Raw genomic sequence first — 22,503 nt, 5'->3', positions numbered from 1 at the left:
TGACAGGTAACATGCCTTAGGTCGAACTCCCTTTGGTCCGACCACCTAACCCTAACCTCAGTAAAACTATGCCTAAACCCAACCTCAGTCGACCCAACAGGAGTTCGACCTATGGGGCAGTCCCCAGATGACAAATGTATTTATATTTATTGTATTGGATGTTATATCCACTAATTTGGACATCACATTCAACACCACCCAGTACAAAGCTCTAAATAATGAATAAAAAGTGATCTTTGTATAGGCATCTCTGAAGGCTAAACTAAACTTTGGAGAGGTTTCAGTTGGTGACACAAGCAGCAAGCAACAGGTAGCCTACTTAGTTGTGTGTGGGTGTTGCACACCGGAAATGGACTATATATAGCTTACAACGTGTTGCAAGCTTGTAAATGCCGCTATTTTCAGTTTGCGTCACCCACATTGCAATGAAGTATAAAGCTGTGTGTCCTAAAACACTCATCGAAATGGCCCAAAATTAAAATATTCCAACTCTGTTACCAGATAAAAACGTCAGACGTGAACCCGCAACACAGAATAGAAACTCAGCGCTTTGTCACGCTACTGGTGTTTCCCAGCATAGAATATGCGGCGCTCCCATTGAAAACTACACAAAACATACCCTGTGCTCAGCCAGGAAAGAATGTGTTGGATGTATATGTATTGGTGGATACAGCCCTTACTCAGAGTTAACTGCACTCCCTCAGCATAAGTGTAAACCACAATGGCAGATGTGGAGCATAACAATTTAGTTATACTTGTGTGACATCTAATACCAAAACATATATAAGAGAGAAGACATCGAAGCTAGTGCTCTTTCTTAAAATTAATACACAGGTTTTCCCAAAGCAGGCTGTCAAAAATGTACATGGCTTTCGGGGATTGCCTGTCTGTGTGTGACTCCCAGGAATTGAACAGCTATAGGTTACGTAGTATGACACCATTGTGACATTAACACTTCACTCCCAAGCTGTTAGGGGACAACAAAGAGCGAGCAATGGAGTCATTGCCTCTCTTGTGTAGCAAAATGTCATAATTCCCATACTTGTTTATCAGCATCAGTTACCAGACTAGAAATAGATTGTGTTAAGCTGGCTTTAGCTTGGTCTTTTAGTTTGGCGCCCTCTTACTCAAACCAACATTTGCTGTACTACTAATACCTTCTATTTCCGTGACATCTGGACAGATTAAGTATGAGGAGGCCATAGCAAAACCGTTATTTAAAGATAAATAGTAATGGATTAATTTTACCTCACTCTTGAACACACAAAGTGTTCCTAGTTTTTATTTTGTTCACATTTAGGCTGCTTGAGTTTCTCAGCACATACCATACTAAAAACATGTCTTATTTTTGTCCTCCCCCCAGTGAACAGACATAATCACTTGAAAGACTTCATGCTGGTGGTGTCAATCGTCATCGGCATGGGTGGCTGCTGGTTTGCCTACATCCAGAACCGCTACTCTAAGGAACACATGAAGAAGATGATGGGAGACCTGGAGGGTTTGCAGAGGGCTGAGCAGAGTCTGCATGACCTACAACAGAAGTGAGGGTTTTTCCTAACATGCACAATACAAGCCGCTGCACCTCGACCACATGTTTTTGAGCGGTGGTCACAACGCTCCTATACGTGGCCGTGTGTGTGGGTCTGTCTGTCTGTCTGTTTGTCTGTCTGTCTGTCTCCGTGTCCGTAGCCTGCACTCCTGCAGTAACCTTTTCTGACCACACATGTTAAGGGAGGGGCGCTGTTGCACACACACACACACACACACACACACACACACACACACACACACACACCACCGCTCAGTTCACACGAGTGTGATTTTTTTTTAAAGGAAGTAACACAACTCCTAGCCACAATGCAAAAATACTTTTTAATAGACAGACCAAGCGTTGGTGTGTCTATTCTTTTTGCATCGTGGCTATAAGGTGTGTGACTTCTATTTAATGTTGATCTCCCTCACTGCGGTTCACATCAGTGTTGCACCTCTGCTGCAACACGGATGTGCACACCGTCATCTCTCTCCATGGCATACATTTGTACATTTAACCCCTTGCTCGCACACTTTGTACCCTTTTTGTTATTTTCCCTGTCGGAACACAGTGTACTATTAGATTACCAGCCGTTGTTAAGACTCTAAACAACTTCTAGTAATCGCAGTAGTGAAACAAACAGCTACCGTTGTCAATACTGTTAGTCTTGAAATATGTGAAGTTGAGCTCATACCCGTGCTAATAAGCCAATATGTAATCAGATTTCACAAAAAGTCATGTTCTCTGAGGAGATTGCTGAAACAGTTACATGTAGTGAAACCGGTGTATCCGTTTAGTATTCAGTCATGTGTTGTCATAGGAACTTTCACGGATAGTTCATGTACAGAGAGGCCTATTCATCACAAAGAGGAAGTTAAAAACTGGTGTTGGGCTGTGAGAACAGGACTGTGAATAATTGGCTGGCAAATGACGGCACACATTCTTCACTGACTGCATTTTACAGATGGGTGAAATTTGTAGCAACCTCTCATCCAATGGCCATATTATTATTTTATTGCACATACTTTATGAATCTTCAGCAAACACAGTACAGACGTAACCACTTTCAAACTGGCGTCCCTATAATTTTCATTATAGACAAATAAATACCATGTCTACCAGCTCATAAAACCTTGCATTGCAAGGTTGTAGATCAGCTTTTCTTGCCATTTCTTTTTTTCCCTTACTTTTGCGCTACACTGTCACCCAATGAATTATCTATTGTTATTTATTCATGAAAAAACTGAGGAATGAGATACAAGGTTTCTGACAACAACATACAGTATACAGTAGGTGTACTATGTACTGTACATATATTTGTATGCACCTAAGGTCACGTGCCTCTAAATCTGGCACGGACACAAACTATCATTTATTATAAGACATTTGTACAGCAACTGCAATTTTCACCGTAGGACTTAAAAAATATCTTTTCAGGCCTCATTGCCTGAGTAAAGCTAAGTCGTGGCCATACTTTACTGTATTTAAAAAAAAAATAGATAGATAGCAGAGCTATATGATTGTTCATCGGCTAGACTGACAATAACAATGTTTTGGCCTTAGTCAGTTAATCCAAAGTTGCTTCCCTCTGTGTTGCATTTGAACATATAATATGACTCCATACCATTATACCCCTCCCCGTGGTATTACATCATGTCACACACAGCTGTTCTGTGTGTGTGATCAGACTGCCTCTTGACTACAGACCAACCTTGTCAGTGTTGCACTGGGACGAGCCTGGGAGGTCAAACAGTCCCTCTAAAAAGACTGACGGGCCAGTCTTGGAATCTACCAAAGGATATTCTCATGCTTGCTGCTGATACACGCATATGAGTGAATTGGCTTCGTTCTTAGCTATGGCTCATCCTTATCTTACTGGAACAGACAGAGTAAAGTGGTTAACATTTACTCTAAGTGTGCCCTTTGCCACGTCATGTCATATACTGTACATGTCCAGCTCCACTTTGTCAAGTCATCAAAACAAAAGCTGTGTGTAAATTTAGTTCAATGTACTCCGCTTTTAGCTGCTAGTTAGATTTAAATGGACATCCCTCCCCTATAACTTGTGTTGTGTTACCATTTTAGGTTGGTTATTATGGGTGCCTTTCTCCTCTGCCGAGTGTAGCCTTGGAACAGATTAACGCCATGCCTCCTGACAGCCATGGCACTGTGACAGTATGTGCTGGAGGTAGCGGGTCCTAATGCTCTGCCTGTTTATTGACCGTGAATCTCTGGTGTTACACCATGCGATAGTAAGGGGATGTGTGTGTGTGTGTGTGTGTGTGTGTGTGTGTGTGTGTGTGTGTGTGTGTGTGTGTGTGTGTGTGTGTGTGTGTGTGTGTGTGTGTGTGTGTGTGTGTGTGTGTGTGTGTGTGTGTGTGTGTGTGTGTGTGTGTGTGTGTGTGTGTGTGTGTGTGTGTGTGTGTGTGTGTGTGTGTGTGTACAACATTTTATATACATGGTTTGGGATTACTTGAAAACACGGATGTAGTCCATGTTCGCAGTGATGGGACCAGCTGCCCACATTTTACTACCATTTTGAATACATTACCTTATTCCTCCGGTCATTTAAATGTCCTTAATGAGATCCCCTTATCTGGACAGTCAAACAGTGCAACTGTTGAGCCTCTGTAACTGGCATACATTTGATTATACATTATGTGGCTGTGGCTGCAAATACAAGAGGCTGGTATCTCTCCTAGAGTATTTGTCTGGGGATCAGAGGGAGGGAGAGAGAAAGCATGAGTGCATGCAGGGGGTGGGTTATGTCCTCTGTAGCTGTGCCTTTCTTCCTGATCCCTACTGCCAGCTGCTGGGTTTCCAGACCTTCAAGCAGATCCTGTGTCTATATCAAGTGGCATGGCCTTGTCACGGCCGGCCTCCCCTGTCGGGAGACAGTAGGCTGTGGCTTTGTGGCTAGAGCTGTATTGCTTGTCGTTTCCTGGGTGTCTTTTATAACACAAGCTGAAGTATAACTGCTTCACATGTCAGCTCCAGCACTCATTTCCGGTGAGATTAGTTGTGGCGCGCACACAGACTGGAAAGGACCATTTGTCATATTGCAAATACTGCTGACTTCTAGACCAGTGTTTCTCAAACTTTCAAATTTCAAGGTCTCCATTTAACTCTGACGGTGTACAAATGCCAAAGTACACTACCAGAGTTACAGACTTATATTGGTCCCCTAAAGGAACCCTGCAGAGTCCCTGGAATCCACTTTGAGAACCACTGTTGTAGACATTATGATTGTCTGTATTTTCCTAAATTCCTACACAACATCAATAGCCCTCGTTGAATACAAAATCTACATTAATAACCTGCAAATAGAACCTTGTGTATTTGTTTCAAACAATAACCCACCACTGACAAATCTACAGACATTTAGTTTGAGCCCTTGTGAATTCCTGCAATGCAGAGCAAGTGAAAAACCATTTAGATGAACTTCCTCCTTTCAGAGCTGCTAGCACAGGCAGTGCTGATGAGCCTTTATGTAGAGAATGACAGAGGTCAGGGTCGAAGGCATTAGCAGGACGGTCCGCCGCCCACATTTTCCATCCTCTGCCATCTGGATCACCTTTCACTGGGCCTCTGCACTGTTCAGTACCTCGGCTGTCAACCATGGGCTTGACAGGAAGTGTTTACTGCTCCCTAGTGTCAGAACAATGATATTATTCTTTGTATCTCAGGTCCTGAATATATACCCCTCACCCCACAATTGTTAGTAGGATTTAAAGGCTGAGGACTCATTTCACTCATTTAAAAAAAGAATCGTAAAAAGAGATTGCCATACACAACATGGTGCTTAAGTATTTCATACTGGCTTAACCAGTTAAGTGTGTTTAGTACATAATGTGTTGGCTGCTTGTCAACCAAAGGATTTTCTTTCTCCATCTGAAAACGATTTTATCTGTGACCAGATAAAAATGCCAACATGCACCAGAAATCAATGACGGTGTGTCCACATCACCAAACTAAGTGGATATATTGATGTGTTTATTAAGCTCCTGAAGTGTCATCCCCAAAATGCATTGTCGAATGTGTCTGGGCTCTCATTTGGCCGTAAATGAATTTGCACGATTTGTCCGATGCAACCTATTATACAGGTGTCAGAAACTGACAAAGGTCTAGACCTCTTGCCACTTTGTCTGTGTTGGACTGAGCTTGGCAGCTATTTTCATTAGAAATTATATGTTGTGCATAGTTAGGTGTGCCATCACAAAATTGATTGAGACTAGGGTAGTAAAAGCGCAATGACACTTTGGTAGAGGTTTGGGTTGTGTAGTTACCTTGTCAAGATGTAACTAGTTCTGGTGTGGTATCTTGCTCCTGCACTGTTGATTAGAAATGGACAATCTAAAAATAGTCTCCTCATTGACTTGCATTGTATGGTGAACAGCTCTCAGGGGTTGACACTAAGGTCTCAGAGGCACTTGCCTGTCGGACAAGTACAGGTCATGTTCTACTTACCCAAAGGTCGTGCCCACTTGCCTGAAAAGTAAATTGTCCATTATAAAATGATAGGTAAGATTTTAATTACATCTCAATTTACATCTTAATTTACTTATTTCTTTACTTTCTGGGGCTGTGCAATAAAACATGTCATACCTCAATACCTCCAAATCTCAAATACCTACATAGCTATGATTAAATATGTATATGGTTTCACACTTGTTATTAATCACAGTCACTCTTTTAGTACAAAAAAGCAGATTCTGTCAATATTTAACATCACAAAGCCCAAGTACCTGGGTTCCCTTTGGCCAGTCTGCCGGCCAACGTTTTTTTTGGAGCTGTGTGAAGCACAGGCTCCCTATACGTGGCTGTGTGGGTCTGTGTGTGTGTGTGTGTGTCTGTGTGTATGTAGCCTGAACTTCCTAAACTTCGGCACGCCACTAGTCCCACAGTTTTGCCACCACACACTCGCGCCATATGTCAAATCGACCGGCTTACTCGGGAATCGTGGGCTATTACTTTTCTAAGAGAAAGGTTCTATAGTTTAATTGATATTAATTTATTAGTGAATTAATTTTCCCCATTGACTTATAATGGGAATTGCAAAAACTCACATTCAATTATTTGTCTCTCGCAAACCATAGGGGCTAGAGTTTCAAGACTTGGAGAGGAGGTTCATAATGATTTCAAGGATTAAATAAAAAATAATTGTGTCATTTGGCCGCATGGTGGCGCCATAACACCCCACTTTACGTTTTGGCCTGTAACTCTTGAACCGTAGGTCGGAAAATTAAAATTATTTTAATTTTTTCCCTGGATTCCTTGGGTCATGACGCATCTCCCCATATAGGCCACGCCCATTTGCGCCATGATAGATTTTCCGCCATCTTGAATTTTCTCCAAAACACACTTTTTGCTCCTTCTCCTACATATTTTCTTCAAATGTCACAAAAGTCGGTACACATGATCCACACACACACACACACACACACACACACACACACACACACACACACACACACAGCTCCACTTCACACGGGTGTGATTTTTTGTAATGTCATGTTGATTTAGCCATTTGTAGGAGGAACAAGACCCAAACTGGATTTGTGGATCCAGATCTTCAAATTGCATAATCAACAGAAAGTTGGCATTTTTACTTTAAAGAAGAATGCGGTACCAGGTTTTGTGATGTTATATATTGTAAGAATCAGCTTTGTTTGCGTTTGTTAATGTGATAAAAGAGGGACTTTGAGAGCTGTTTTACTGTGCAATGCAAGTCAATTATGAGACTATTTTTGTAGACAGTGGAACAGCAGAGCATGATATCTCACTATTTGGAGTAGTTACATCATGACAAGGTATCTACACAGACCAAACATCTACGAGTGTCGGTGTGTTTGTTGATGTGGTGTAATATCCCTGTGCATTATTACTTTGCACTACAGTGAAATTATTCTATAGATTTTATTATGAAATGTAGTCATATCAGATAATCCATTTTATTGTAGTGCACTTTACATTTGACTCAAATCTCCAGGGTTACGGTCGTAACCTATTGTTTTTGGAGCTGTGTGAAGCACAGGCTCCCTATACGTGGCTGTGTGGGTCTGTGTGTGTGTCTGTCTGTCTGTGTGTGTGTGTGTGTGTCTGTGTGTATGTAGCCTGAACTTCCTAAACTTCGGCACGCCACTAGTCCCACAGTTTTGCCACCACACACTCGCGCCATATGTCAAATCGACCGCCTTACTCGGGAATCGTGGGCTATTACTTTTCTAAGAGAAAGGTTCTATAGTTTAATTGATATTAATTTATTAGTGAATTAATTTTCCCCATTGACTTATAATGGGAATCGCAAAAACTCACATTCAATTATTTGTCTCTCGCAAACCATAGGGGCTAGAGTTTCAAGACTTGGAGAGGAGGTTCATAATGATTTCAAGGATTAAATAAAAAATAATTGTGTCATTTGGCCGCATGGTGGCGCCATAACACCCCACTTTACGTTTTGGCCTGTAACTCTTGAACCGTAGGTCGGAAAATTAAAAATATTTTTTCCCTGGATTCCTTGGGTCATGACGCATCTCCCCATATAGGCCACGCCCATTTGCGCCATGATAGATTTTCCGCCATCTTGAATTTTCTCCAAAACACACTTTTTGCTCCTTTTCCTACATATTTTCTTCAAATGTCACAAAAATCGGTACACATGATCCACACACACACACACACACACACACACACACACACACACACACACACACACACACGCACACACACAGCTCCACTTCACACGGGTGTGATTTTTTTTAGTAGTACATGTTTTGACCAACAAGCTGTAACTGTACTCTGTAACTGATGATTATGCAATTCTTATAAATTTATTATTTTCTTTTTTAAATTTATTTCATACACAATACATCAAATGCAGGACTGTCGGATATTACACTGGACAGTTCTTAAAGTGCATTCTGACAGCGATGTCACATGGACCCCATTTTTGGTCTCTGATGTCACTTTACTGTGAGCTCTCTGGCAGCTGGCCAAAGCCCATTGACCTCTGCACATTAGCCAATGTTTCCGGTGATGTATTTCTGACGCAGGTTTCTTATTTCTCAGTCGCATTTCAATAGAAAAATGCTGCGGCATTGCCCCGAGAATGTGTTACAATGCCCTTTCAGATAAAAGCTATTTCTTTTGCTTTTGTCTGTGAAGCAAGCGATTAGATCGCGCATTTTCACGATCTAATGTGTATCTGTTTGACCACTGTGTCTCATCAGGCTGCAGAACGCCCAGGAGGAGCGCAACACGGTGGAGGTGGAGAAGGTGAACCTGGAACAGAAGCTGAGGGATGAGATCAACTGTGCCAAGCAGGAGGCCCAGCGACTGAAGGAGCTGCGTGAAGGCACAGAGAATGAGCTGAGCCGACAGAAATACGCAGAGGAAGAGCTAGAACAGGTAACACCACGTCACAACAGGTGGTAACTGTGAGTTGCAGTTATGGAAAAAATGCGTATAGACAGGTGCTTCTGCTGTTGCTGTACAGTTGGAGAGGGGTTGTACAAGAAGCCCAGTTAGGAAATGGTGACTTGTGTAGTACGGATCGAGAATACAATTCTCAAGGTAACCGAATAATCTGTACCAGTTTCCAGGGAAGCAGCTGTACAGTATGTTCAGAATGAAAAGGCCCAGATTGGTGTACTGTAAATACACCTACTCAACTCATTTGCCATCAGGGAATTGGCCGGCAAAGAAACAGCACTGCCCACTCAAATAAACAGACCTTACTGTTTCATTACCAGTCAAACAATGGGCAGTTAATATAATGCCAACATCTAAGTCAGCTGTGAGAGTTCGAGACACTGTTAATCTGAATTTAATTCAGTAGATGGTTTAAGAAAATAAGTCCTGCACGGGTCCAATTTTGGAGGGACAGCGAATACAATTCCCGGCATCGGCGGTTGCCGCGACGCTGCCGCGGCAGGTGCCGGACAGTTACCTAACCCTATCCTTAACCCTAACCCTAACCTTAACCTCAGTAAAACTACACCTAACCCTAACCTTAACCCTAACCCTAACCATAGTAAAACTATACCTAAACCTAACCTTAACCCTAACCTCAGTAAAATTATGCCTAAACCTTACCCTAACCCCTAACCACCGGTGCGGTCCTCCGTGAGGCGGCTGCCGGTCCTACCTGCCGGTCCGTGCGGCAGCTGCCGGTCAGACCTGCTGGTTCATGCGGCACCTGCCGGTCCACGCGGCGGCTGCGGTCCTCCATGCGGCGGCTGCTGGTCAGACCTGCCGGTCCTGTTCTGTGCCTGCCGTGGCAATTCCGCGGCAGATGCCGGTGCCGGTGATTGTATTAGCTCCTTCTGCAATTTTGACAACCTGCGCCTGCCCCACCCGTCATTAAACGGCCAGTTCACCTCTGGGACAACCAGATTTTATTGTATTGTTGTTTGGGACACGATCAACACAATCCTGAGTTATTTTTTGTGTTCAATCCGTGTTTTGAGGTATTTTAGTATTTCAGCATGAATGATGATGCATTTTGCATCATATGATGCCTTTAATCAGATCCGTGGACCGACCACCCGTTACCCGTCATTATATAAAAATCTAAACCAGATCCGCCCCGCCCGTCAAAAAATGGACCCATCGCCCGCTACCCGTGATTACATGCCGTAAAGTAAATAGCCTACAGACCGTGCGTGCGTGTTTCCAATTGGCATCGCATCGTCCCTGCATGCCGTCCTCATTGTTTACGACGCAATATACAGTAGGCTATTTACATAAACGCCAGGTCGGCTGCCACTCTTAATCCTTTTAGATAGCCTTTTAAACCACCCTTGCTATGATGAGAACATGGGCTAATGTGCTGATGTCTGGTGTGTGCTGTGGTTGTCTGTCTGTGTGTGTGTGTGTGTGTGTGTGTGTGTGTGTGTTGTGTGTGTCGCTGTGTCGGGTGTCCTGCTGCCCAGTGCGCTCCATGTTGTTTAGGCGGAAACACTGCTGCATGCATGCCGCGGTTCTGTCCTGCTGCTCAATGTGTGCGTTCTGATGACGTTCTTTAGGCGGAAACAGTTGTATGATTTTCACAATAAAATCTGCTCTGGGCTGTAACCCACAACTATTGATGCCACAGGCAAATCTAGAACACATTGAGCATTTAAAGATACTCTATTTTACATTGAGCACAATATGTAGTACATTTATATTTTGCACAATATGTACTACATCATTTATATTTTTATGTACTCTGAGTCTGGGCTCACGGTTGCATTTGCCAAAATAAATATCCCCAGAGTGGTTCTGATTCTGAAGATGCTGTGTTGCAATTTGTGTCACTTGCTGAACATTAGCAGAACTAGTAATAATAACTAATAGTTTTTCAGTTCATGAAAAATCTGTGTGGGGCCCTTAATCTTCTAATAGGTGACAGTGGCCAGAACTTTGCTTTTATTTGGGCAGACAACCTCAGAATTACAGACACTTAGCACATACTGGTGATCTAGAATTTAGGATGTTTAGAAAGCGGAGAGATACAAATACTTTTGAATGTTCCTCTTGTAAGCGGAGAACCAGAAAGCATTGCTTTTAGATGCATCAATTATGTTGCTGTAACATGTTATTAATATCATAAAAAACACAATGTCCATTACCTTTGGATGCATTGCTTCTACGGTCTGCCAGACCTCTTTTTAAAAAATGAGTTTATGGTACGTAAACTAAATTTTCATGATCCGGTTGTTTACTTTTCTTTGGACTTTTCTCTACTGCTTGGTATTTGTTCTAGGTGCGCATGGCTCTGAAAAAAGCAGAGAAAGAGCTGGAGTCACGGAGTGGCTGGTCACCCCCTGACTCACTGCAGAAGTGGTTGCAGCTCACCCATGAGGTGGAAGTGCAGTATTACAACATCAAGAAGCAGAATGCTGAGCGACAGCTACTGATAGCCAAAGAAGGGGTAAGATACTTTCCTTACAAGGGAATTTACTCATTCACTCATTTATTTTTCAAAATGTTTTGCAAAGTTCTAATCGGTCTAATTCGGAAGACTATTCTATATGCAGATAAATAATATGTTAAATGATAATGGCATTGAGTGTAAAAATGTGTTGCACCAAAGAGAATGCACTGAAAAGTACTGTTGACTTGAGGATTAAAATATTCGGTGTGTCATAAATTTGCTCTATTTATTATTGCTTTTAGTATCTTGATGACGTCAGTAAGTTTTAGTACTAACATTTTTGGCCCCTAGGGAGAGCTGTCATGTGGGGAAATACTGACTAGTCTTAGACCATAGGAATAATATTGGGTCATAAATGTATAATAACAATCAGATGTGATTTAATCTCTTAACCACTTGAACCCCAGCATCCATATTCTGAGGGGAATATTCACCAAAAATAGACAATCTGCAAGCTCACAATGAATGCATTGCAAGCTTGTAGATTGGCTATATTTGGCGAGGACATTTGGTGTATGGAAGAAAGCTTCTACAGTTGTAACTCAAGTCCGGTTCTCTAAGACGAGAGGTCTCTAAGACTTGAGGATTGATTTTGGGGTTTGTATTGCTATGTACACCGTTTTGATTTGCAATACAAACCCCCAAATCAATCCTCCAGTTTTAGGCAACACAGAAGGGGGGGAACTTTTTTAATTTCTACACAGCTCCTCTAAGTTTTCCCATTTTAAGATTAGAGCTGGAACAGAATGTAAAATTGTCCTCCTGCACTCCTAGGCAGAGAAGATAAAGAAGAAGAGGAACACCCTGTTTGGGACTTTCCACGTGGCACACAGCTCCTCCCTCGATGATGTGGACCACAAAATCCTGTCGGCAAAGTAAATAAGTCTTCTAAAATACATTTTAATTCATTGACCAAAACACTTGTGTTTCACTAATGTTTTCTATTTGCTTTGGCATTTGAAAATCGAAATAAAGAAATTCCATTCTAAAATCCCCCCTCACTTGTGTACCAAAAGCTGCCACCCATGGTCAGATATTATGGTAAAAAAAGAAAACAGAAGCCTAGGCTTTAGATCAGAGTATGGTATAGGGCTGCTGCATTCTTGCATGCAGTAGCCTGTGGTATATTTTTCTCGTAAGGTTTCCATACAATGTGATTGTTTGGCAATGCTTGAGGTCAAATTGCTCTGGAAAGTGATTGCAAAAATATTACATTCACAATGCAGTAACCTGTTACTTGAGCGAAGTTCTAGCATGGCTGTATCCCTGTCTGTCAAGCCTCTTGAAAAATGTACATCCATTTAATTCATTGTGTCATTACAGGTATATGTATATATATATATATATATATATATATATATATATATATATATATATATATATATAAAAGAGCGAATAGATCGGCTATTCAGACTTTTGTTTTTGTATAGGGCTTAACACAATGGATGCCAGTTCCCCCTTAAGACGTCGAGAGACGTCTTACCTGGTTACGAACTAAACAGGTGCCGCTCTGGCTTTTAGTTTTTTGTCTGAATGTTAACCTACTCGGCCGTCATTATAGATTGTCAATTTCCACAACATGGACTCAATCGGGTCTTCCGGGGTTTCAAAATAAAGCGTAAGTGAATGGTGGCATCCAAAAGTGGCGTTTCGGTCCATTTCCAATGCAATTACTAATTTCTTCTGTCTGTCACCTTATCTGTGTCCCCTCTAGACAGGCCCTGGGTGAAGTGACTGCTGCTCTGAGGGAGAGGCTGCATCGCTGGCAGCAGATTGAGTTCCTCACGGGTTTCTCTATTTGCAACAATCCAGGGCTGCCTACCTTAACCTCAGCCTTGAACCTCGATCCCAGCTTCATGGGCGGCAGAGTTGCTACACCGCAGCACTTCATCATGACGGACGACATGGACGACTTGGACGAGGACCTGATGCCGTCCGTTCCTCTGCAATGTAAGACTTCATACGAATCGGTCAGCTCCACTGTGGGCCCTAGCAGACGAAGCCCTAAACACACCTTGGGCCTACTGGGGAAATCAAAAAATAAGTTGACGTGAAAATTTCGAAAACAACAAATCATTGCCTGAATTTATCACTGTGGCCTCCCTGTTTTTATAGGGATTGTGTGTCTGAGAATGAGTGTTGTCATCTTGTATTATATGAACTGTAACTTCATAAAACTGTGTTTTGTTTTGCTTGAGAATGTGTTTTATGTTCCATATTGGGTCATTCTGTGTTTGACACCCAATTAAGAATGGAGGATGGGTTTGGTAAAACCACATGCAAAAATAACGATGTTCATGGAATGCAACTTTGATGAAATATATGCTTCTTAATGACACAAATGTTTGTGCTGATGTATTTGTAGTGGTTGTGTCCTATTACTGTGTGCTCCTTGGCTTTTGTTGTTAGTCCAACAAGTAAGGTAGAACACAACATGGAATATGTAAGCATTATCTGATATCCCAATATTCCTTCTTCAGAGACCCATAACATTTAAAATCATTACCGGTACTATGACACCATTTCTCACACAAATAATATCATTTGTGCCAACTGCCAAGCTGTTACATTTTACAAATTGTAATTTTTACAATTCCTGAGCATTAATGTTTTTTGGGCAATACATGGGTTGTTAGTTGGTAGAAATTGCCACAAACAGAAGGGTTGACTTACTGCTGAGGAAAGTTGTACTGCTGAAACCATTAACGACTGCTGTAGTGAGTACGTCTTTTTTATCCTCACTGATTACACTCCTTATTTGACTTCCCTCTCTCCCTCCATTACTTTTCTGGTCTTTGGCTTCCACCACTGTGTCATTGGCCAACAACAGATTCAACCTTCTTATCGGACCGCAGAGCCAGTGACATGTGGTCTGTGGGTTCAGACTGCCAGCCCCTGTGGAAATACTCTGGTTGGCCATTTACTGTATTCATGGTCGAACTCCGTCCTGAGTTCGGCATCCTTATCTCTTACCTTGAGTCATTCCTGTCAAAGCTACACAGCACCTAATTCTGCTATTAATGGGACGAGGCCATGTAGATGGAAACGGCTGAAAGCAAATGCTAACTAAATGCTGTGTTCATTCAAAACACCCCTGACCTTCTCTTCCACTGCTTGCTTTGAATGATTCTTAATCTATCCACCTCTATCCACCCCTTTCTACACTTGTTTTTGCAATGGTGTAATGACTATTTCTTTACTTAATCCTTCCTCGCAGATGCACTTAACAAGACAAGCAAGACTTTTTTACCTTTCAGTACCATCCCCAAAGCTCTCTCCTCATGTTGTATTTGTTCGTTTTGTCCATGCAGTGGCACACACAAGACTAAAGTGTTGGAGTTCTTCAAGTCTTTGCAGTCTGCAATATGTATTAAAATAATTACCCATAATGGAATTATGTTCCTTTATCAAATCAAAACATCCTTACAGCTAATAAGGATGTTTGCTTATAAGGGGGCGACAGCTAATCACGAGAAAACAAAATATGAAATTATACAAAATAAAATGCAACATAAGATTAACAGATGTGCAAACCATAAGCTTTAAATAAATGAATCCCAACACCTGAGTCTCGTACCACTGCTCGCCCAGTGTTTGTCCCATTTATGTTTATAGTCATAGATTACGTTTTATTCATGAGTAATTGTTAACGATGCTGTCATTTTGTGCCCACAGCTCCCAGCATGATGTCCCTGCGCCAACGCCACATTGACCCGCAGCTGGCCATGGGCTCCCAGAGGTTGGTAGAGAGTTCTCTGTTGGCGGGGCACCAGGGAGAGGGAACCACCCACCCATCCCGGTCTAGGGTTACCTTGAGACAGTCACGCAGCCAGTCTATTGGACAATTTGAGACTTTGTCTCTGCCTCCCCTCTCCTCGGCTGTTTCGCACCCTTCTCTCATCTGCAGCTCCGACCCAAATCCTCAGTCTCTGTCTTCCTCCTCATCCTGCTCGCCCAGCTCTGTGGCCACTGGTCCTCAGTCCTCCCACATCTATCACTCCTCTTATTTCCAGCCCTTGGACACCATCCCTGACCTCCCATCTCCAGATGTCCCCAAAGTGCGCACCATTCGTAGAGGCAGTTTCGGGTATCCATCTGTTCTCACTTTTCAACACGCATCGCATGTGCGTGGGTGTCGTTGCCCCATCACCTATACTGGCCTTCCATATCTCATTTTTCATATGGTTTAAATCATTTTTCTGTCATTGTTTTAGTGGCCTTTTCAGCATATCGTTCTGTCCTTGATTTTTTAATCTATTTAATTAACCTATTTAATTTGCTCTGCTTTCTTGATTTTTTTTTTTTTTTTTTTTTACATTTTCTTTATCTTTTTTTTTTTCTTCTTTTTCTTTTATCCCACAACTCATGGTGTCATCTCCATCCATTTATTTCACTTTACATTTCAGCCCCCCATTTCCATGATCTTGGTCCTCTGCCTGCACTACTAACAAGTGTGGAGTTTCAATGTCCATAGCTTTGCAGGCATAGTGTAGATAAGTCCCCGACATGCAGTGGTTTAACTAATCTAGTTAAAGTAGAGTATTCAAACCTCTAATCTTTTCCCTTGCACTTCCTTTGTTTTCTATCACAGGGACCTAAATCGCTCTGACTCGGACTCCTCCTTGTCCCTCTCCCAAGTTGGGGATCGGCTGTCTGCCTACAGCTCCAAAGGCCACCTGGTCAAGCCCACCTCTCTCATGCACGGCTCGTCCCACCGCATGGACGACACCATCTCTCTGCATGCCTACACGCCCAATGGGGGGAACCGCATTCACGAGGGAGGAATTCAGGGCGAGACAGTCCCCGAAAGCCCTATACTCATGAAGAAAGTGTATGGCATAGAGAAGTCTTCCAGCCTGGGAGAGATCAACAGTATGTCGATGTCAGAGTCTTCCCGCTCCCTCAGCCCCAACTCCACTGAACCTGACACACCATCACCTACAGGAGCCGCAGGAGCCAAGGGCAGCACCCGAATCCCACAGCTCTCCTCTAAGAAGAGCCCCCTGGAGGAGGACAGTGGCTCAACCGGAGAAGACACTGACTCCACAGCGAGCCGCAAGAAACACACCTTTAAGATCTTCAAGAAACAGAAGAAATAAGGGCTATGAAGCGCAAGCTGTCAAAAACGGTTTGACTAACTTCTTTGTTCTGTTTTTGGAAAAGTCACCTTTTGGGATTTATTAATGGTCAAATGATGGCAATTTGTTGCCGCTGTGTCATTTCGTAGGTACTATACATTCTCTGAGGAACTGTGGGAGCAACCAACTGTTATATCTCTTTATTTTGTCAATGTTGAATAATTCTGTGGGTTATGGGTAGGGTTGTATATTGGAATGTAAAGTGCTATTTATTTTGCAGGAAGTGGTGTCGGTCTCTCAAAGGAAAACAAGACTCCCGGGTGGATTTTTCTCTTGTACTTCAGTCTATATCAGTTTGCATGTCTTCACCTTCGTTTGACACTGACACTTGAATGCTCTTAGTGCTTGCTTAATTCTTCGTCCTTAAAACATCAGTTCCCGTCGAGCCTACAATCCCAAACTGAATTCACTCTCTCATTCTCCATTTATTTTCACAGACTGTGTTGAATTTCTTGTTGATGAATACTTGGTTTTTGTTTAGTTTTAACGTTTTTGACAATTTTGTGTCTTCTGTGCAAGAGGGGAAATGGCACGGTTGTTGGCATGGGACAGCAGGTCAACATGAACTAGTAAACATAAGGTCTATCTCAGATGATTCCTCTGAGTCGCTGGTCACATGTGAAGTCCTAATTACAGACTAGTTTGATAACTTGAAGGGGCCTATTATGCTAATTTCCAGTTATATATGTTTTTATTCTGGGACTCCACTAGAGTGTCTTTGCATGAATCACAGTTTAAAAAGACTTGGTATAATAACTGTGTGGATCTCAGATTTCATACAGTATGGCCAGTCTATGGTGTCAGTACCACAATGCCAGTCATCTCCATATTTGTGCAAAGTTTCAGCCCAATCCGACCTCCTTTGACTTCCAATATAAAATTCAAGTTTTAAGAAGTTGCATTTGAAATTCTTTTAAACGTGAAATATATTTGGGGATGTGTTTCCATGGTCTCCTGGCAGCGTGCACAAGAAATGTGGCACTGATCGGTTCAAAGCTCAGCTGTGGACACGCAGAGACCCTTTCTAGAATTTAATTTGGTTTATCTGACATTCAGCGCTGGGTGAGCTAGGTTTATTGAAATGTGGAGGGGACTTTCTGTACCTCCTAAAAATCATACAGATAAATATAGCTCAATGGACTCTGCACATCCCTCTGCTTAGTGGGTGTACTGTGTTTGGAGCAAATTACCATAGAAAGAAACCTGTCAGAAGATGACATCAGCTCATCTTTAAAGTAGAAAGAAAAACTTTGGAAACCTAGCATTCAGAGCAATCTGAAGCCTGAGCTTTGGGGAATCATTTATCATTCATTTACATCATTATTTGAAACTTTGACCACCTTAAGTTGAACATCTTACCTAAGTTGTAAGATTATGTAAGGAAAAGCATAATAGGCCTGTTTTAACTGTATAAGTTCACAATGTGTTATAGAATGGAGAGCGACATCTTTAAATAGCCATTACCACATCATTCAATAATATATTTGTTACGTTTTTATTTTTTAAATGCAGACTCACAAGGAAATGCACATTATTGTTTGTTAAATGCTTGTCACAGTTTTGAAACCATGCCACCAAATGTTTAACACTGCAGTTACAGTAACACATTGACACACATAACGTGTTTACAACCAATAACCTTGCAAGAGCAGAGGGCAACAATGTAAAAGTAGCTTTTTTTATATTGCGGTGGTGTCGCATGTGTTACCAGTATGTATATGACAGTGAAGTTCATAACTTCACAGAGCAAAAAAGACCAAATCAGGCACTTTTGTTGTGGAACCTACTGTATATACATGCTTTTAGCAACAACCGCAAAAAAGTACTTATGAAATATTGGCCTTTCTCCTGTGAAATCTATGCATCCATGATCTACATTTTGGTTCATAGAATCTTCTCATATAAGAGAAATGACATCAAATATGTTTCTCCAGTTCATGCCAGGCAGCCAGACACCACAGATTAACACAAGATTGAATCAATGAAAACGGGTGTAATATTAGTTTGTTATTCATAGGCTACTGTAATCCTCCCTTTCACAAAAGTAAACCACATGAACCCTAGCATGCCTATTCTGGGCATATCACAATAGATGTACATTTCAGCAAAAACATTCACCAGGCAAACCTTCAGAGAGAATTGGTGATATTTAGAGAAAACAGCAGATGTTTGTACACGCTCGGAGCGCATTGTGTAGAGACGTTTCGCTATTGATGTACAACGAGGTATATAGGGTTAAGTGCAACAGTCAAGGAATAGTGGTACTTTGTAGTATTATTCAGTGAGACGAGGGGGCTGATAAGGGCTGAAGAATTTGTAACCCCTGAGTGAGCAGCGGCAATCTGTTTTTAATTTACAATAATACACACCAAAGCTCTAACTTGCATACAGTATATTTAAAATAGACAAAACATACGCAGTCAAATCTTGTCCTGTAATAGTGCTAGATTGTATGATGTAGAAATGGCATCACATAAATTGCACGTAGTTGTAAAAAGCAAAACCATTTGCTGTATCTATAAGCTGCAGTAACCACCAATTTGTACTCCAAAGTTTTATTTAATTTTTTATATTTTTTTGTTTTTGTTTAAATTATGGAAAATATGATTTATATTTAATTACATACCAATCCTTAGAGGCCAAAGTTGTGCAAGCAGATGTTAAGAGACCAGCCTATCATGTAAAAGTGCCAAAAAAACAGTTTTGACCATTATGTCCACACAGTGGCCTTTTTGTCTAGCTTTATATTTGGGGGTGGGTGACCCCACCCCCAAGTATGAAGCAAGAACAATGTGCTGGCTGTGTGACTATTGCCTACCAGGCCAGTGTTGACTGAACAAAAAGTGACCAATCTTTTTTTCTTAAAGATATGTTCGCTTATTACTCAAAAGAAAATATTCAATATAATATTTCCTCAACACCCAGCAGTACTATCGGATGTACTAGGGTTTGCCATAGTTATTCACCCCAATGCTGTTTACCTATAAGAATCGGCAAGTGCTCACATTGTCATTATCCAGAGAAATACAGTCTTCAGATTACCACAGCAAAATGTATTGTGCCATTTATTTCTCGACAGTTTGGTAAGAACACAGAACTATGCATTAGTAATAGATTAGAGACTATTTTTTAGACTACAGTCATAGGCACTCGCAATACAGTACACACCTGAGTATAATAAAAAAACAAAATAAAAGTTGACATTGCTACAATAGACCTTTGTCACAGCAGCCATATTGGAATGAAATATAGTAATGTACAGTAGTGTACGGTAAACACCTTTTACCATAATAGTTAAGGCCACTCAGGTCAAAGAGTCAGGGGGCTGCTACTGTGCATTGGCCCTCTGGAAAGAACAGCCTGTATCTGTTCATCTTACTATACTAGTAAGACGCCTCAGGGCGACCTGGCCATCTTGCCAGTGATGTATATTGGACCAGTTACCCATATATGGAGACCCCTGGTACCCATATATGGAGATTCATGTACTGTATATGGAGATATGCTGTGAGAGCCCAAACATGCTTACTCAGTTATTCGTTATGTGAAAGTCCTATGATGTCTATGACATCTGACTTCATATCCTTTTATGCCCATACATGGAGATCCCTGTCTGTAGAACCAGCCGTTAGTGTGGTATGTGGCCGATGTGGCCTCCATATATGGGCATTCCTATATGACGTCCTGTTAGATGTGGGCTTAATATTGATGACATCAGGGAACTCCATACAGTATATGGGCATAAAAGGGATTCTGTTAGTGTGACATCACAGTGAAGCCAGAGCGTGATTCTGTTAAGGGTGGTTCCCCTGACATCACAGTGACGTCACAGCATGATGTCAGAGCGACAAACCCATAGAACCACAGTGTCAGGCGTGACAGAGATACATACATACAGACAAGCTGTGATCGTTCATACTAAACTTGCGACCTACGGTCGCAATCATGTCCATATAGTTGCTATGAAAGGGGTCTATTGGGGGTGTGTTCATCATTTAGGTGTTGATGTGTGCCAGCATGGACAGTTCCTGTGTAGTTCACTTCATGCTGGAACATAATGTAGTGAAATCCACCCTCTATTAACATTATTAGCTTGAGCTTTGTATACCTGTCAAAAATGTCTGCTGTGAAGAGGGTCCATTGTGTAACAGAATCGTATGGATGTAAAACATTTCTAAATTGTTTCTTTAGCAGACGGGTGAAATCACATTTTCTACTGATACTTTAAAATAATGTAATTTGTACATCTTTTGCACGATGAAGCTGTAATTGGATTCTGCTCTGTGAGTGTATGTCTGCCTTCCTGCTCCCAGTACAATGAACTGTAATAATGCATGTCATCTGCTGTAACAAAACCTCTACTGGGTTAGGGGAGTGGATCAACTGGATAATTCGACTCCCTCCACCCTATGTATTTCTCTATTTCTCCTTTTGAACTTCTATTTATGAATACATATATTTGTACAGAGAAAATCATTTTGCATCTTCTGTGACGTTATATACTTTTATGGCACTTCTGCATGATAGCAATAAACTATTTTGAATCAATGTCAATCTGATTTGTTAAGGGAAATGTACTGTATTTGTAATATGTTTGACAGTAAATGCTGCACCGCCCTGTCTGTAGGTATCCCCTCTGGTGTCTTCTCAAAGGTTCGACCTCCCGTTGTTCCGTTAACATTCACCAGCGTTTGCAGGTTAGCATTTCACCAGTTTAGCATTCACCAGCGTTAGTTTTACTGAGGTTAGGGGTTAAGGTTAGGTTTAGGTGGCCGGGTCGGAAGAATGGGAGGTCAGAACTATTCGAAACACTTAGATCCCAATTCTAAGTGTTTCGAATTAGCTTAAATTTACATATTGTTATGGCCTGACTGTAAGGCCACAACAAATGAAGAGGTATGCAAAAAGAAGCAGTAATTTTGTTAAAGGTGAAAGATTTTAATAAAGTAAAACATTTCGTTTCCAACTTCATCAGGCAGGTAATGCTGGCTACTCTTATCTGAGTGCTAAGGCAAGGCAAACTAAATCAAAAAGAAATTCTCTTCTGTGGCTGCTGCTGTGGCCTGGATAACAATGGTGTGACAGAGCAGGTATTTTATTGTCTTTGGGAGACAGTGGCCAGGTGTTTCCCCTTCCCCTGATTATCTCAGACCCCACCCTCCAAACCAGCACTGCAACAGATTAGGCACACAGTACACAAAAACCTGGCAATATACACAATATACATATAATATAAAATTAATGGTGAAATGTATTTTACAATGCTCTACATATCTCCACAGTATGTCAATAGGTGTGACCATGTGTTCAATATTTACCTAGTAGTGTAAGCACCTACTTTAACCACTCGGGTAAAGCAGGAAGACGTCCGGGTTGTAAGACTGTTTCAGGGCTTTGTATGTCAGTCCTTTTTAATTCCTTCTTTGTTCCGTAACTTATCTACCTTTTTGCTGATCAGTTTTGTATGCATTTTTATGGACATATTTGTGAAAAGACCTTGTGGACCATGGATTGCCATACACTATTCCATGTTTGCCTCAGTTTACAGGTAGGAATATATTTCTTTCCCTAGATGTGGCAAAATATATTTTGTTTTTACTGCTAAGATATGGCCTTATCGACACTCTGCACTGCTTCTTTCGTCATACACAGATTGCTTTTGGTTTTGATAAAGTAACTCTACTGAATCCTCCAGAAGAGGCTGTGTCAGGCCATCATTTGAAAGTGCTTTATTCGTGTGATACCCCAGCTACTGTGCAGTTGGACTGTATTATATCTTTTGAGACTGGCGCCACTTCCACTGTTCTGATAAGACACTGGAGCTGTGATCCTGGTAACCCCAGAGTAAGGACTCTGCTACTGAGCTTGCCTGATTGGTTGGTGTACCAAGCTGATGAGATAATTCCACACTCTCA

At 41.6% G+C, this 22,503-nt stretch overlaps 2 protein-coding genes across 3 annotated transcripts in view; one reads left to right on the top strand and one right to left on the bottom strand.

Annotated features, from left to right (window-relative positions):
- Positions 1–17,483, top strand: part of stim1a (stromal interaction molecule 1a) — a 38,400-nt gene extending 20,917 nt beyond the window's left edge. Inside the window, exons 7-14 of one of the 2 annotated variants that reach the window (XM_080731428.1) lie at positions 1,364–1,541; positions 8,761–8,938; positions 11,280–11,447; positions 12,225–12,325; positions 13,165–13,400; positions 14,281–14,361; positions 15,126–15,189; positions 16,042–17,483. In XM_080731428.1, coding sequence (XP_080587554.1) covers positions 1,364–1,541; positions 8,761–8,938; positions 11,280–11,447; positions 12,225–12,325; positions 13,165–13,400; positions 14,281–14,361; positions 15,126–15,189; positions 16,042–16,549 — 1,514 coding nt within the window. In that variant the 3' untranslated portion in view covers positions 16,550–17,483. The remainder of the gene's footprint in view (positions 1–1,363; positions 1,542–8,760; positions 8,939–11,279; positions 11,448–12,224; positions 12,326–13,164; positions 13,401–14,280; positions 14,362–15,125; positions 15,190–16,041) is intronic. The other variant, XM_080731429.1, reaches the window with a different exon arrangement.
- The window catches only part of chrna10a (cholinergic receptor, nicotinic, alpha 10a), a gene marked incomplete at both ends in the record, with an annotated part of 245,748 nt that overhangs the window by 32,542 nt on the left and 190,703 nt on the right, over positions 1–22,503 (bottom strand). The gene's annotated exons all lie outside the window — the stretch shown is intronic.

Source organism: Nannobrachium achirus, assembly GCF_963921795.1.
Source record: "Nannobrachium achirus genome assembly, chromosome: 8".
NCBI lineage: Eukaryota > Metazoa > Chordata > Actinopteri > Myctophiformes > Myctophidae > Nannobrachium > Nannobrachium achirus.
The sequence above is the reverse complement of the archived record's forward strand: the minus strand, read 5'-3'. Positions and strand labels throughout refer to the sequence as shown.